The sequence below is a fragment of the Argopecten irradians genome, chromosome 1 (genome assembly GCF_041381155.1).
Source record: "Argopecten irradians isolate NY chromosome 1, Ai_NY, whole genome shotgun sequence".
Taxonomy (NCBI): domain Eukaryota; kingdom Metazoa; phylum Mollusca; class Bivalvia; order Pectinida; family Pectinidae; genus Argopecten; species Argopecten irradians.
In genome coordinates, this window is record NC_091134.1 from 37,104,567 (window position 1) to 37,122,614 (window position 18,048).

The following is an 18,048-nucleotide window of genomic DNA, read 5'->3' on the forward strand; positions in this document are numbered from 1 at the left end:
TACCGTATTCGACCCAGTAAATGCATGCTCAGGGCACTTGAAAAATTGAAGCAACTCAGGGGGCGCTTAATAGAAGCAAATTTGGACTTGCCTTTAATAAAATTATTCGACAAAGTAAGCCATAAATCAATTTACAGGGATGGGGATGCTTATTGGGTCGAATACAGTTTGTACAATTTAACAACCCTTTACAAAATTATTGCACATGTAAAGTAAACTATACATATATTTGCCAAAAAATATGATTAACGAACGTTTTTCGTTCTATACATTTCTTAAAGATTTTGATTATGGTAAGTGAACTTTGGGTTTTGGAAATGTTGATAATAAGTAGGGGCTTGCTAATTGGGACGAGTGTTTTGTGGGGGGATGATTGAAATCAGCATTGTCAGATCAAAGTTTTTATGGAAGTGTCCAAGATGCTAAGTATAGTGCAAGGATAGTGGAAATTACTGATTCTGTGAATGTAAATTGAATCTTGAGGTTTCAATAGAGATGCCCATAATTTTACTGAAAAATGAATTAATTGTATAGGGTAATTTAAGGTATTTACTTTCAAGGAGAAATGAAATAAAGTTGTTATTTAATCGATTGGTTATGAAAGTATTTCAAGTGTGAAAGAAGCAGGCTGTCTTATCAGAGTATGCTTTTTGACTTTTTTGTACTGCATGTCATACCAGAGTCTCTATTTCAATTCCTAGTCGGACTCTTTATTTCAAACACAGGTACACCAATTTCACATCATTTTAAAATTTCATCTCTTGCTCTCAGATTTACTAGAGTTATTTCCCTTCTTTTGTCTAGCTTTGACTGGCTAGTTAGAATCAATGTCCACAAGAACACACAAACTTATGTTGAAGCCCAAGCAGTAGTGGTTTTGTTTTTCACCATTTTCCCCTAGTATAGATATGGTGCTGTACACTTCTCTAAGGGAAGAGCTATAGGAGTATGATACGCTTCATGAGATATTTAAAATTAACGTGGGTGTCGTTGGGAGGACTTTGTGAAGGATGGAGGTCACCTTACCGAGTCTCTCTTCTCATAGAAACTCATCTTTATAGTCAAGATGTAGATTTAGAGTGTCCATCTTGTGACCCTGAGTATCCAAGGTGGTGCACTCAAGGACTCTCCTAACTATTTCAGTTATCAGAACAAAGTCAACTGACATATAAAACAAATAATTGCTAGTCAGTATATCCAATTACAATCAATTTTGTATGATTGTGAAACTGTTTACTTGTGCAAAATTTGGTTGCCATGGTAATTAGGTTAACTGAGCTGGTGTTGTTTTAATAATTTTGTAGATATCTGAGTCTCTTAAACTTTTGAACTTTCATTGAACGCCTTATGCATAGAGGTCAGGTCTGCTTTTTATTACAAGAAACCACAAATTGAAATGATTACAATCAGTTAAACCAATTTGATAAGAGAAAGGGGTTCCTCTGTAAAAGGCATATCAGCTGATGTCAATTCAAGGGCATTCTGATTTATTCAAACAGATGACCTTGACTTTCATTCAAGGTCACTGGGGGTCAAATATGCTAACATCAACTTTTCCTTAAGAATGAGAATGGCTACCAAAATATGGATAATGATGTTTGGTCTAGTTGTTGCAGTTTTGGGTGAATTAAAGCTACCAAGTTTCTTACCTGGACCTACCAAGTTTCTTACCTGGACCTTCATTAAATATCACAGGGATCAATTATACTTACACGAATCTGTAAAATGATTTATCATTTATAAATACTTTTTGGTTTAACATTTTATTTACAGCCATGTAGGTTCATTATGGAAGAAAGCTGGAGTATTCTGAGAAAAAACACTGCTGTATGCATGGTCAACTTAGCACTTGCCTCAAGTGGCATTCAAACTTGTGACCCAGAGGTAGAGGGCTTGTGTGGTAATGTAGTAATAACCACTTGGCCACAGCAGCCTTGTGATTACATTTATTATAGCAGATGAATGATATGCAAGTCTTAAAGTCCACCTAAAGGACAAAGAAAAAAAACAATTTTATGTTATAAGTAAAATTGTGTTGAAAAATGCCATTTCAGACCCAAAGAAAATGGTCTTATTAAGCAGATGGTCTTTATACAGAGGTGGTCTCTTATGCAATTTTCAATGTGTATTTCTCCTTTTCTTTTGGTAAATTTTGAGGGAAAAATTATAAATGGTTGATTTTTTGGTACATTTCATTTCCGTATCTCAATTTGCTGAAGAGGTTAATAATTCAAGCTGTCACAGAAGGATAGCAAAATGACAAAAGACTCTTTATGCTTGAAACTGCCTCTGAATGAAAAGAAATCCCAATGGAGAATTGTCGCTGTAAAAATTACAAATTTATCAATATTTTATAATCCACTGCAGCAAACATAAAAAGAGAAGATGAAGTGAGTTCGCGTAATGGCAGTAAATGGATCGTTTTCCTTTGTGTACGAAGCCATTGTGTTTGCCCTTGGCTGGCAGATTTAAACCTGATCTATGAAAGTACCTTTGATTTTATCATACAAGTTGACACAGTGAGTGACAAAATTCACATAGGGTTAAATTTTAAAGTTGTAAAGTATTCAAATTGCTGACAATAGCGAACAATAGCGGGCACGCTTCAGTGAAATTGATATCCCCACTTGCACACGGGTGGCATACTCCGTGGTGTATCTACTGTGTTACAGTGCTGTTATAATCAATGACAGCTACTTGGTTATATCACCACTATAGGTGTTCGCAACATCGTACCGAGTGACTCAGCCGCAGCGAGAGTTGGCTCCCGTGTACACAATGTTATTTTCGGTTTTGTTTTCATAGATCGTATGGATTAAAGTGACAGATGTAGCATGCGATGCCGTTACAAGCCTCAAACTCTTAGGATTCTAATTTGAGGTCTTTACATACCGAGTTTAGAATTTGTGTGAAATAAGAAAGTGTGTTTTTCATCATATACATCAGCCTGTTTTTGTTGTACTTGTAGTAATGAATAAAAGATGGCAAGCAGATCCCCATCTACGTGGATTTTACAATGTACCTTGTGTTGATGATGGTGGCGATGTTTTGACGGAGGATTTATTAATGTGAGGAGTTACTAATACAGAATGGCCTCGAGCAGACAGCATATGACACGCGTCTTAAACAGTGTCGAGGAAACAATAAGGGTAAGCATTTATCTGATTATAAAATACATCACTTTGTTTTAATTTTTGTGTTTGTTTTTATATGATGACAATGGTGATGAGGGAAGATTTACTGTGGTAAAACCATTGTTTCTAGAGGAAATAAGACAATTGTTTCACTTACTGAAGTTTGGCATTGAAATAAACGCAATTAAATTGATACATAATTATGATGTCTGTCTAAATATCTTGAGTGAAGGAGTCGTTCCTACTGCATAGACAACGCATTTGCTTTCCTTAAATTTTCATTGCAGTCCAGAAGATGTGGTACTCAATTAATACTGTTACAAATATCTGTACTGTGCTTGAAATAGTTTTTAGTAGGTAAATATGGTTTATAGATATAAAAAAAAAATCCCAAACAACTTATTAAAAGAATATGTTTCTTTATTACGGATTGACAATCATGTACTCTATCTGAGAGATAAATTATCAGTGACACTTTAATATTTTCTCAATTCAGTTTACCCATGTTAGATCATTCTATCCATCTCCTCCATGAAAAAAGCAAACGGAAATCAGTAAATTAAAAAATAAAATTAAAAAAATGAAGAAATAATCTTTGAAAATAGAAAAGTAAATTGTGTGATTTAGAACATGCAATTTTTTTTATTACACAAAATTATGAAATAGTAATGTCTTCAAACTACATTCTAGTATAACTGTACAAGTTTGAATGTTTAATTGGTATGTATATCTTTACATTTTATCTATAATTTCCATAAAGGATTAATATCCAGAACTAAAATGATTACATTTTTGTCTCTGTGGGACAGAACAGATCGAAGTGGGACACAAAAAGACCAACAGACTAAAAGCATAAAAATAATAAGCACTTTCCGTGATAGCCAGTCCGGCCATTGATCATTTGTTGGACGAAAGGAAATTCCATTGGCCTGTTGGGTCGGTTCCATCGCCAACACTTGTCTGTGTTAATTAACTGGTGGGCTATCAGAGAAGGGTGGAGGGGGACTAAGCTGATTCAGAGAGATAGGCTAGTGACACCGTTTTGACATAGTATCAACTCTCAGGAGTGATTTGGTAAAAATTAGGCAATGAGGTAGTTTGGATAAGGCTTTTTGGGGATTGTGTTGCATCATTATTGATGGCTTAATTTGGTAACGGACAAGTGGTAGAGTGAGAGAAGGGGGTCAAGATGAAGGAGATCCATTCAGTCTAAAAGTGGGGGGTGGGTGGGTTCACAATGGAGGAGATCAATTCAGCCTGGGGATGGAGGGAAGCATAATATATAGATAAGTGGGGATGGAGGGGGGCATGATGGAGGAGATCAATTCAGTTTTATAATATATAATTATAAATAAGTGGGGATGTAGGGTGGCACAACGGATAATATATAATTATAAATAAGTGGGGATGTAGGGTGGCACAACGGAGGAGATCAATTTAGCCTTATAATATAGAGATAATTGGAGATGAAGGGGCACGGTGGAGATCAATTCAGTCTAAAAGATTAGGGGGCATGAGGGGCTCAACTCGGTCTTAAGGTTATGGTGGGAGATAGGAGTAGGGGAGGATATATTCAGTGGAGATCAATTCAGTAGAAAAGAAAATTGCATTGAAATCTGTTGGAAACTAGATTTGGAAAGGAAGTGAGGTAAAATTGATACCTATCAGAATTAATATACAGGTGACTTATTCTGGCAATTCTACAAAATTTTATGCAATCTGGTCAATCATTTACTTAAATTACATTTAGTGAAGGGATATTCGATAAAAGAACTTTGTTTGTAAAAGTTTTTGAAACAGTTGTTTTGATCGTGTTCATATTTGTGGTATTTACCTGGTTATGGTATGGCAGTTTAAGTGTCCTAAGATTGATACTACATAATATATCTCCTTTAGACAAGTTTAGGATAAATATTATTGATATTTATCAATAAATGTTTGCATTATCTAAATAGAGAATTAGCCAATTGGATCATGCGATGATTTTATCCTTCCGACGGTATGAAGGTTGATCAATATTCTAGCTGTGAAGCTGGGTATAGAAATTCTGATATGTGAATGGATTACCAATAATTGGTTTATTGGCAGGGCAAGTTTTAATTGGTGCTGTTGAAAATCCTTCACTAATTACTCCGATAAAAATCATGTCAGACCAGCGATCATACAGAGTGTTGATTGTTACACCTGAAAGGTGAGCACTCACCTGTACTACAAATGTATCAATTGACCTACCTGTGCTACTCTAACGTAAACGTATACCTGTAGTAATGGCAATTGTGATACAGAATCAATTTCACACACCTGTGTATTGCTTGTTAGCTACACAGGTGTAAATATAGCACCAGGAATCACGTAAAAAAATAAGGAGATACAGATGTTGCAGGTTGTCATTACGTACTCATACTGTAACACATGTTGTGTATCTACCAGTGGTGATATGAATAATAATAAGCGTCTATGTATCTGGTAATAAGCCAGCTTGAAATAAGGCTGAGTCTGGCAATAAGTCTGCATCTAGAGAGACCAACTTGATTTGCACTCTTCTAAGAAAAGAATTTTTCTCATGGGATCTTCAAGGTTATAAATGGAAGAGTTTCCAGAAGCAGAAGAGTTACAAATCGAGTACATATTGTAAGTTATAAAGTAGAAGTAGAAGAGGATATATTGATGGAGTTAGGCTCTCTAATGAGTCTTTATCTAATAATAAGCTTATGAGGATCTTATGTGGTCCAAAGGGACCAAGTTACTTATGTTACAATGTGCATGGCATCTAGTGTCCATTGTGTAATGTCAATCGTCCATCCCTCAATAACTAACTTCTCTTTAAGTACTGATCAGAATTTAACCTAACTAGACTGAAAATAACCTCATTGTGTTTTAAGTAGAAATTGTACAAATGGCTGGGCTGACCATAAGGGCCTTATTTGACTATATCCATTATTTTTCTTGAAACAAAGTCACATATATTGGTCTTGTGACTGGTAACATGCCTAGGGGGTCAGTGCATGATTCTATATTGTACAAATGGTTGGTTGTCACCCCTGGGGCCGAATGGTTTTCTATCACATATAACTCTCCATTTCTGGATCACAGTGAACCAATGGTTAAGGTGTCTGACTATCCTGATATATATATATATATATATACAATTGGTTTTCATTTTGGGGGAGCATGGTTAAGGTGCCTGACATTATATGACCAGCTTTCTACTTCTGGGCAAAAATTTGTTACTCGTCTACTACTAGTCCATCACCGTTGGGTTCAGAGGTCAAGGCCAGCAAGCTAAGAAATGGAATAATTAGTTAGTTGATTAGATTAATGACAGTCCTATTAGGAGTCAGGGTCATTAAAGGACAGCTTCTGTGTATGAAGCGTAGACTTTGGTATATTTGTGCTGTGTCTCCTTTTTATAGAGCCATCTCACTGACGGGCAGCAAGAGACATCAAATCATTGATAAATGATTCTACAACACACAATATTTTGTACACCATTATCATTAGTCCTCAAACCTCCAGTTCTCGGTATTGGAATTTGCTGAATTGTCTTGTTTTTCTTTATGTTTTCACTGCCTAATCTCGTGTCATATTTTACAATAACCTGGTTGCTAGGTAGCGGGATTTATTAACGGGATTATCATACAGGATGTGTCCGTTGGGTCTATTTAGTTTTGATGTCCACCATCTTAATAGTAATGATATCGATTGAGGCAAGAGCACCCTGCATGATTCTACAGGAAAAAAAAACCATGTAAAAGTTTGACGTCGATGGCGACAACATGACATATCCTGTGAGATATTCGTTTATATACGGCAAGCTCAGGAATAGCGACAGTGAATCACGCAAAGTCGTTTGTCATTAAGTCTGGATCACTACAACGTTTGAAGATCTTGTGTTATTCATTAAGTCTTCAAGAGGTGTGTTCCGCAGACGATTGTCTGTGGAGGCCATAGTAATCAATATTGTCACCTGGTGGCGTTTGTTTATCTTTTCCAGTCAGTTGGTTTGCTGGCATTATAATCAGGTTATAATCGCGTTTCATGCTAATTTGGGGTATGAGACCACTTACTTTAATTACCCGGTCTCTTCGTCGCTATCCTTCATCGTAGGATTCTGACTCATGTAGGAATGCAGGACAATTAGGGATTAGTTTTTTGTTAGAGACATTCAAAAGGAGGAGATTATTTTTTCTACATTCGTTTCTTTTTCCGTAGAATTTTGTATTGATAACTTATTAATATATATGAATATTTATTAATATATTAGAATATTGATTACGGTCTTTCTTGATTTCTGGCATTGATGTGCATGGCTCCTTAATGAATTCCTATACATGTAGTTTATTGAATACATTTGTCACCAAAATAAATGTTGTTTAAAGCATCAAAAACAAAATTAACATTTCTAAAACACCTCGAAATTGAATATTAAAATGAATTGAGTAATAAAATTGAAATTGAGATTGACCAAAAAAAAAAAAAAAATCAGTCAAGTAATTATGGTGAAATATTTTGATATCTGCATATTAATATGATTTGGTGTATAAAACTACGATGTTTTATTGTAATGAAAGTGTACCTGGTTTATACACAACTCCCATGTGTAGCCCATGTATATAATAATTACTTTAGGATATGAGGACCACCAAAGTGTAAAAACCAATCAAATACACTGCACTTTTATCATAATAACCCTATCATATCGTTTCATGCCAAAGAGAATTTTCCACATTTATAAAATTCTGAATTTTCTTACTGCGCCTTTGAGCACTTGTTGATATTCGCTCTTGGTTGTCCAACTCTCTCTGATGTCAAAATGTTAAAGGACCAATGTGGTGTTTTTTAGACTTGCTGCACCGTTCTTAGATGTCTCTCGTCTGAGACTTTTTTGTGATTATAGAGACATTTTTTCTGTGCATAGATGGAAGCTTTGCTGTGACTAAGTAGTTTACAGTACCAGGTATACAATATTAGCTCTCAGCACCTGAGATATATTTTGGCTGTGAAATGTGGCAAAGACATTCCATACGGGATTGCCAACACACGTTTACGAATGTGTTAATTAGTACCTACTGAGCTATACTCCTACTACATGTGTTTGGTGGCAGTTATACTACTATGAATGCCACATGGAAATATTGTATATTATAATATGTATGGGATGGTTTTAGTGCAAGAAAGAAAATGTTCATACAAGTTGAAAGACTGGTGTATATTAATTTAATAATTATCTGACTTCTCAGAGTATCCTGTCACCTATGATTTACCTGTATAATGATGAAATACACAATTTACCTGTAACCACTGATTTACCTGTATGATGATTAAATACACAATTTACCTGTAACCACGGATTTACCTGTATAATGATTAAATACACAGTTTACTTGTCACCTATGATTTACCTGTATGATGATTAAATCCACAATTTACCTGTAACCACTGATTTACCTGTATAATGATTAAATCCACAATTTACCTGTAACCACTGATTTACCTGTATGGTGATTAAATCCACAATTTACCTGTAACCACAGATTTACCTGTATAATGATTAAATCCACAATTTACATGTAACCACTGATTTACCTGTATGGTGATTGAATTAACAATTTACCTGTAACCTCTGATTTACCTGTATGATGATGAAATCAACAAATTACCTGTAAACGCTGATTTACCTGTATGATGATTAAATCATCAGATTACCTGTAACCTCTGATTTACCTGTATGATGATTAAATTAATAATTTACCTGTAACCTCTGATTAACCTGTATGATGATTAAATCAACAGATTACCTGTAACCTCTGATCTACCTGTGTGATGATTAAATCAACAGATTACCTGTAATCTACGATTTACCTGTATGGTGATTAAATCACCAGATTACCAATATATAATCAAATCAGTCAATCATCAGATTACCTGTAACCTCTGATTTACCTGTGTGATGATTAAATCATCAGATTTACCTGTAACCTCTGATTTACCTGTATGATGATGAAATCAACAAATTACCTGTAAACGCTGATTTACCTGTATGATGATTAAATCATCAGATTACCTGTAACCTCTGATTTACCTGTATGATGATTAAATTAATAATTTACACCAGATTACCAATCCATAATCAAATCAATCAATCATTAGATTACCTGTAACCTCTGATTTACCTGTATGATGATTAAATCAACAGATTACCTGTAACCTCTGATCTACCTGTGTGATGATTAAATCAACAGATTACCTGTAATCTACGATTTACCTGTATGGTGATTAAATCACCAGATTACCAATATATAATCAAATCAGTCAATCATCAGATTACCTGTAACCTCTGATTTACCTGTGTGATGATTAAATCATCAGATTACCTGTATACTGCAATTGTCTTGTTTTGCAAGAAATTCCACAGGCTTCCTAATCCCTGATTTACGTGTATTTAGACATGGACCAATCTCTGATTGACTTGCATGCTAGGAGTGATTTAGCTATGAGGAGAAGATAAGTAGATTAGATATTGCATGTTTATTATCTGTGCATGTTTACATACCTGAGGTCACATGACCACTTAACGAGGAGAAGGAGGGGGAAGACAGTGGTTGCCATTTACAATTACCAATCAGATAAGATTTGGGTGGCATTCATCACATACAAAATGAAGGGCGACTCAGGAGGGATTTTTTTAATGTCTTTTTATTCAATGGATTGGTATTTGAGCCGAAATCATAATTAGACTGAAATGGCCTGCGTCCATTTTGATCGGATTCTTCGATATTGATGAAGAATTGTAAATGTAATAGCAGTCGTAATAGGGGAGTCGCGAGTCTGTATCATTACTATGGTCTCTTAACCAGCTCCGAACCAGGCTATTCAATCTAGCGCGAAATCTCAGCCATTGATCTACAAATTAATTTGTGGGAAAATCTGAAGGATTTCGGAGAGACTAGTGTGACTCATTGCATGTTTCTCCCCAGATGACCTATCCAGTAAAAATAAATAAATTTTATCCTTTCGGCTGATTTGCCCACCGGATTTCGACATTACAAGGCCAAACCTCTGCAGCCTGCCAAATGATACTGCCGATTAGTATTGTTTTTACATCCTTGTACTGATTTACCAAGTTTAAATGTTGGGAGTAATTCACCAGGTCAGAACCTTCTGGCAGACTACAGCCGAAATCTTCCATGTACAATTGCTTATTTGGCATACAAACTTTACAATTTGGCACATTGATGATGTTGATAGTTGATGTTGCTTGCATTTTGTTCAAGGGAATTACGTTCTGCACATTTAATTGGGGCTGTGGTGGCCAAATGATTTATATGTACTGACCTAAATATCAACTCTTTACCTCTGGATCCAGTGGATTGCAAGTTCAAATTCAATAATATGTAATATATACATAGAATAGTTGCCTGGTATTGACCATAGGTCAGTGGTTTTTCTCTGGGCACTCTGACTTTCTTCCATCTCCCAAGCTTTGACACATCCGAAATGACCTTGGCTATAGGAAGTAAATGGTGTTTACAGTTTACACATGATCTTTACAGTTTACACATGATGTTTACAGTTCTGGTTATATAATAAATACGGGTTAATAGATTGTACACTGGTTTGGCTGGTGTGGGTTAGTTAACATTTTATAAAGGACCAGGTTTATACAGGTAAAGAATTGTAAGCAGTGTTTTTGTTGATTTCTTCATTAGATGGCTGGTTATTTGAACTGTTAGCCGAGAGAATAGTTGTATTAAGTCCTTAATGTAAACAGTTATTTATTGATACTGCTACCAGCCGGTATTTCTTCACAATAAATTGAAAAAAATTCTTTCTTTGATTTTACATCATGAGTTAGTAATATTTATGATTGGGCATATTGAACCAAATTTTGGGATCAATTGGAAAATCTCAGGGTTGATGCATAGGACAGGAGTTGAACTAGGACAACTGAACATTTAGTAGCACTATTACTCAGAAACTATTGAAGGAAATCTGATCATTTGAAGAAGAGGTTATCAACTCCATTGGCAGCATCGGTTGAGAAGAATACAAGATATTGGGTTCAGGAGCGGGGTAAATCTGTAGGTCTGGAGGGGTTTAATGTTAAGTAGTGCCAGATGAGTACTCCTATGGCTAAAGGTTGAATGTCAAAATAATCATGACCACAAAACAGGAACCAGGGCCTGCAATAATGGGAGCTTATCAGGGCATTCAAAAGATAATGCTAGACTGTGTTGGATAAGACACTTTGAGATTTACATAGGAAGTATAGTGATACTCAGAAGAGTAATTTAGGGATTAAGGGGAGGAGTGGGGGATTAGGGCGGCTTCCTTTTTCTCTTATTCTCTACTTCTACTTCATGTTCACCCAAGCTTTAGCCAATGGAATATATTCAAAATTTAAGTCAAATTTGATAAAAAAAATACTGTTAGCTACTGGAAATGCTATTCCAGATTACCGGCCGCTGGAAAGGCTCTTCCAAATTACCAGTTTTTCTACCAAATGCATTATAAAGTTAAATGTAATGGTGTAACAAAATCATAATATTTCTTGATAATGCATTAATCCATACTTCACTTAGATAGATTTTAACCAAGGTTTAAGAATTAAATAACTTTTAAATGTCAGTGTTTAGGAATGGAGCAACTAGAGAATAAATTGGGTGATACTTAGATGTCTCATCAGCAGAATTCTTATACTAGATTATCTCCCCCTAGTTTGAAACTAAGGATCAGACATGTCGCAGAGACATTGTTTAATATTCTACATAGAGGCTGGTGACGAGTCTGGGAATGGTAGTCTGGGAATAGTACAACTCAGTGTGGAAAGGTTATATATAATGGACCTATAATGATAGCGGTTCATAGCTGCTAGTAAAAGGTGTTCTATCATTCTAGTTACAGTTAGACTAGATATCTACATTAAATCAGATCATCTATAGATGGAAGTTGACACCTAAGCCCCTATTCCCATTGCATCCCCCTACTCATTGTAACCTCTCCCATATAAATGTCAGTGTCCTTATAATAGGTCAGGTATAATTGGTCGACCAGATTAGAGGGGTCATCTTTTGTTATGTGAGGGGTCATCTTTTGTTATGTCTAACAACAATTGATGGCTGCTAATTAACTGAGAGATTTAGTGCTGATACTATACTATTTGTGTAATACACCCATTATCTTAAGTTAATGTACACACTATAGATATATTCATCTCCAGTTCCCAAGAACTTCATCATGTTCGTAACAATTAAAATTCAGAAATCCTTTACGTATTGCATTCTGAATACAGTCACAAATAAGGGTCCAAAGAAGATGAGAACATTCAAACTTAAATGTATACTATAAAGGGGAGATAATCCGTTCAAAGTGTGGGCATGGTATACCTTTAAATTTTATGACTTTTTGCTAGTCTCAAAAAATGTGTTTTGAAATTAGTAAATATTGTTATATGAAAAGTGAAAGGCTATAAGCAAAAAGGTCTCGGATACAGAGATGATCTTGTAGAAACACTTTAGGGGGTGATGGTGGGGATATGGGGAGGGGGAGTAGACTTAGGGGTAATTAGTGGTATATCTGTTATCTTAATCGGATGCCTGGTGGTCAGTGTTCAGGAGTCCACTGGTATCCCAGTACAGTCCATAGTGCACTATCTCCTTGTTAATCCCCAGACTGACCACTGGGCATTAACCAGGATAAGGTCTTGTTTGCTCTATAGAGCTACTCAAACTTGGCAGCTTACAACTTGATCCTCACGTTTAAAAGCAATAATCATTTTCATTTTACTTGTTCTTCACATTTGGCAAAATTCTAAATGACAGTTTATTGAAATAGATGTTTATTTTTATTGAATCAAAAATATGTTAGCAAGAACTTTGTACATATTTGAATCAGCAGACAGTTCAAGCTGACAATGCTACAGATGATATCATGGTCTGTAATAGTTAATTAACTGCCCATTGAGATATCCTTATCACATTGTTAGCTTCCATTATCATGGAATCAATTAGGACTGGGCTGGTGTGACTAGATAGGATAGAATTGATTTGAAGTAATTAATTGGTATATTATGGATACGGATGGTATTGGTGACAACAGGATTGGGATAGTACTGTCATTACATTAGAGACGAGTACCCTGTCTGACTACCAATGGCTAACTGTCAGAATAAGGATAGGAGTATTAATTGGATGAATAAGGAAAGCTCTTGCAGTGCTATTTCATTTTTTTTTGCTCTGACTTTATTCCATTTATTTGTCAATTTGATATTTGCTGTATGTGTCTGATTTTTTCTTTGCACTGTTAAAATTGAGCTTCAACTTTGAGTGTATCAAAATGAGTATCCTTTATCATTTCTTAACATTAAAAGTTTCGTTTTAGGCAGTTTTTTCTATGTAAAACATTTCTAGTTTTAACCTAAGTTTGGTGGTTAAAGTCTCCAAATTTATTTATGCATTACCCCTTTATAGATATATGTGTATAGCCCTCCAGCTCTAGGTGGAAAGTTCAAAACCTATATGGATCAGTTACAAAGTATTGACTGTAGGTTTCTGGTTTTTCTTCTGATACTTTGGGTTTTCTCCACCTCCTGAATCTTGCATTTCTGAAGACCCTGGCTTTTAAAAGGACAACAAAATAAATAAAATATAAAATCAAACATTTGTCAGAAAATCTGAAGGGTTTTACTATTGGTTGTGATGCTGAGGACATTATATAGAATCTCTTTAAATGGCTGCTGTAGATATGTTTGTTAAAGTGTCACTGTCTGGGTGGCTTGAGATATGGTCAGATGTGATGTGATGTTCTGTAATATATTCATGTGACAGAGTTCTTTTGGAAGCCGTGTGTGGAAGAGACTGGTCTGAACTGTTGTTGATGATGACCTTGAGAGATTCAGGTTTTACTACAAATTGTAGACAGGGTTATTGTTCATGTATTTTAAATGAATTAAACATATTTGGGAATACTTAACAAAAATCTTAAAAATAGACCTACAATATTGAAATACTAAATTGAAATGTTCTTCATCAGTAAAACTTTCATAAAATAGAGTTGAATCAAGTTGGTAAATTTTCTGATAGAGAAGGGATTCCCAGTAGAAAGGTTTATGGAGTATTTTTTCTAAGCTACATTAAGTTGCATTCCTCCATTTTCAAATGTTCATCAGTGACTATTGATCCTGTTGAAGGAGGCTAACGGAATACCAGTATTTCACCCCAAGATATATTTTTTTTGTATTTATTTTTGAAACTGGGCCATGCCGATTGTTTTCCAAGTATTCATTTGTTCAAAGAATTGTTAGCTTGACTAAAATTTTCTTAAAACCTTCCATTCCAAGTTGTTTTAAGATATTGAAAACATTTCAATGAAAATGAATTTAACCATGTATAAGGATTTTATCAATATTATAAAAAAATTCTTGTAGTCTGCTTAAGAACCTGGAATATTCTTTTAAGAAAAAACAAAAATCTATTATGTTTTGGTTTGTAAAGCTGATAGTGCTTGAGATGTTTGAGTCTGGTAGCTATTAAATGTTAATGGCTCAAAGTGTGAAAATGAGAATGAAATCCATTGATCAGATTCACATGTCTGAGCTTCCCAAATTATTAAAGGTCTAGTTAATTCCAGCACACACTGTTTATGTTCTGTTCATAATAGCATAGAACTCATCTGTAGAATACAAATCTACTGACGCTTCTAGATTAAAATTCCAGCGTGTTTTTTATGTGCAGTATAATGCCTTATATCATCTATTATCTCCTAACTGGAAACATACTGATTTTGGGGTACCGAGGTTTAAGTAAATTCACAACTTTGATGAATTATAGCAATAAATAAATAATTGGCAAAGCTAAAGTTAGAAATAATGATTATGTTATTGAAGAAAAGATTGAGTAAAGTGTAAATTTGGATTTTGTATTGCCTACAGGGGTAGATCCAAATGAAGCTGAAAGGAGGATGGAGCAAAAATTATTTTTATCCTGCAATAAGATTGTTTCACTAATTAACAGAACAAAATTAGTTAATGATGGATATATTTAATCCACTAAACGCTGGGACTAGCTGCCTTAGGGGTGGGGCAGCCTACCTATAAATCTACTGTCCTCTATTATGAATAGCAAAAAGAAAATATAACTACAATTCATATGTTTATTGCATCCATAGGACTGTGTGTTGTTGGCAGTGACAGAAGAAGTCTAGTAATTGAGGAAACAAGTTTTTGGCTGTAAGACAATAGGGTACCAAATGAGAGATAGTCTTACTGATGTCTCTAAGTGTCGTTGGCATGCCGATGCAGGTGTAGGAATGTCATCACTTGAGACCACGCCAGCTGTCCTCCATATTGATTTTGGGACCTGTTATAGCCTTCAACTGTTCTCTTCAATGCACATCATTTTTGTATTTAATAGGAATAAATGAGCCTAAAGGAATGAGCTGGTGTAAATGTATGACACTACAAACCAAGGCTATACATATCGCTCAGGAAATGTTCATCTTATTCTCAAGTTGACGTAACACAGACTGTGAGACAAAATTCCTTATAACAGACATTACATGAACTTTACCAATTCCCAGCTTCTTACAATGAAACAAAAAAGGTTTGTCAAAAATAAATGAATGAATGTTAATACAAAAGTACTGTAGAACTACAGACAATTGTTGTGTTTTGGTCTTTGACATTGTACAATAGGTCATGGAGTAATGTCATCAAAAAGTCAATGGTCAATTTTGGAAATTACATATAGATTAGAAGAAGGGTTTTGATAAAAAAAAAACAATAAACAGTTTCTGTCTGTTTTATGGAGGCAACAGAAAGCTTTTGTGATATAACTTTTTGATCAAACTCAAAATTTATGCATATGTGCATATATATTCCATATCGAAAGTACTTGCATGGGATTGCTTTTCAGATATGAAGGTCAATGTCACTATTACAAAGACGATTGCTTTGTTTTGGAGAGATAGCTTAATTTGGGGGCAAATCATTCGCTTCCAGAGAATGTGTTTTGTTGTATAGTATAATCAATAGAACATTGTTTATTTATATGTTTGTGATAAATGCAATAGATGCATATTCCGGTATGCTCTATTTGTTCAATATGAAATTCTGTCATTTTTGTTTCATCATTTGGTTCTAATTTATTTTCATCAAAATGACAAGTAGTGAACTATACCCTTCATGAGAAATAAGTTAAATCTCTTTTTGGTGTTTTTAAAAAGAACTGTAAGTGCCATAACGCTTTCTGTCAGGAATAATGCTCATACAAAATAATGCTCATAAAGTGTTTTGTCACTTTATTTTAAGCTTCAGTTAAAAGCATAAGGTGTAGCAATATCTCTATTGAGTATAAACCAAGTGTGCAATATTTGGATAAATTCAATATTATGAATTATAACTGAAGTTTCAATGTCACAATTTAATGGCGCTATCGGCAGCGAACACCATTTTGGCGCTGAATCCTTGTAAATCCAGATACATTATTCAGAATTGTAGGATTATGGTTAAACACTAGACTACGAGAGAGTTTATTGTAATGTCAAGCTTTAATGTCAACTAAAAGCTAATTTTTTTAAAGCAGGGGTGAATAAAGGCATAAAATAGATCAGATGTCAGAATGTAATAACATGAATACGATACTGGAAACTCATTAGCTAAAAGTTCTAGTAAATTAATGAATGAAATAAACAAACATGATATAAGTTAAAGATGCTCCATCGCTGACAAATAGTATTTTTTCACTATCAAAAACAGGAACAGACGATTTAGTATTTTTAGCTCACCTGGCCCGAAGGGCCGGTGAGCTTATGTCATGGCGCGGCGTCTGTCGTCCGTCGTCCGTCCGTCGTCCGTCCGTCCGTCCGTCCGTCCGTCGTCCGTCTGTCCGTCAACATTTCCTTTAAATCGCTACTAGTCATAGAGTTCTGCATGGATTGTAACTAAATTTGGCCACAAACATCCTTGGGGGAAGGGGAACAGAGCTTGTATAAATTTTGGCTCTGACCCCCCGGGGGCAGGAGGGGCGGGGCCCAATAGGGGAAATAGAGGTAAATCCTATAAATCGCTACTTGTCCTAGAGTTCTGCATGGATTGTAACCAAATTTGGCCACAAAGATCCTTGGGGGAGGGGGAACAGAACTTGTATAAATTTTGGCTCTGATCCCCCGGGGGCAGGAGGGGCGGGGCCCAATAGGGGAAATAGAGGTAAATCCTATAAATCGCTACTTGTCCTAAAGTTCTGCATGGATTGTAACCAAATTTGGCCACAAACATCCTTGATGGAGGGGGAACAGAACTTGTATAAATTTTGGCTCTGACCCCCCGGGGGCAGGAGGGTGGGGCGGGGCCCAATAGGGGAAATAGAGGTAAATTCTTTAAATCGCTACTAGTCATAGAGTTTTTGAATGGAATGTAACCAAATTTGGCTACAAACATCCTTGGGGGAAGGGAAACAGAACTTCTATAAATTTTGGCTCTGGTCCCCGGGGGGCAGGAGGGGCGGGGCCCAATAGGGAAATAGAGGTAAATCCTTTAAATCGCTACTTGTCATAGAGTTCTACACGAATTGTAACCAAATTTGGCCACAAACATCCTTGGGGGAGGGGAAACAGAACTTGTATAAATTTTGGCTCTGGCCCCCGGGGCTGGAGGGGCGGGGCCCAATAGGGATAATAGAGGTAAATTCTTTAAATCGCTACTAGTCATAGAGTTCTGAATGGAATGTAACCAAATTTGGCCACAAACATCCTTTGGGGAAGGGAAACAGAACTGTATAAATTTTGGCTCTGGCCCCCCGGGGGCTGGAGGGGCGGGGCCCAATAGGGGAAATAGAGGTAAATTCTTTAAATCGCTACTTGTCATAGAGTTTTGAATGGAATGTAACCAAATTTGGCCACAGTCATCCTTGGGGGAAGG

General features: G+C 35.6%; 1 protein-coding gene across 1 annotated transcript in view; it reads left to right on the plus strand.

The window, feature by feature from the left end:
* The first annotated feature begins 2,832 nt into the window (after nucleotides 1-2,832).
* The window catches only part of LOC138326489 (neuron navigator 2-like), a 458,029-nt gene continuing 442,813 nt past the window's right edge, over nucleotides 2,833-18,048 (plus strand). The window contains exon 1 of the mRNA XM_069272611.1: nucleotides 2,833-3,149. Coding sequence (XP_069128712.1) covers nucleotides 3,090-3,149 — 60 coding nt within the window. The 5' untranslated portion in view covers nucleotides 2,833-3,089. The remainder of the gene's footprint in view (nucleotides 3,150-18,048) is intronic.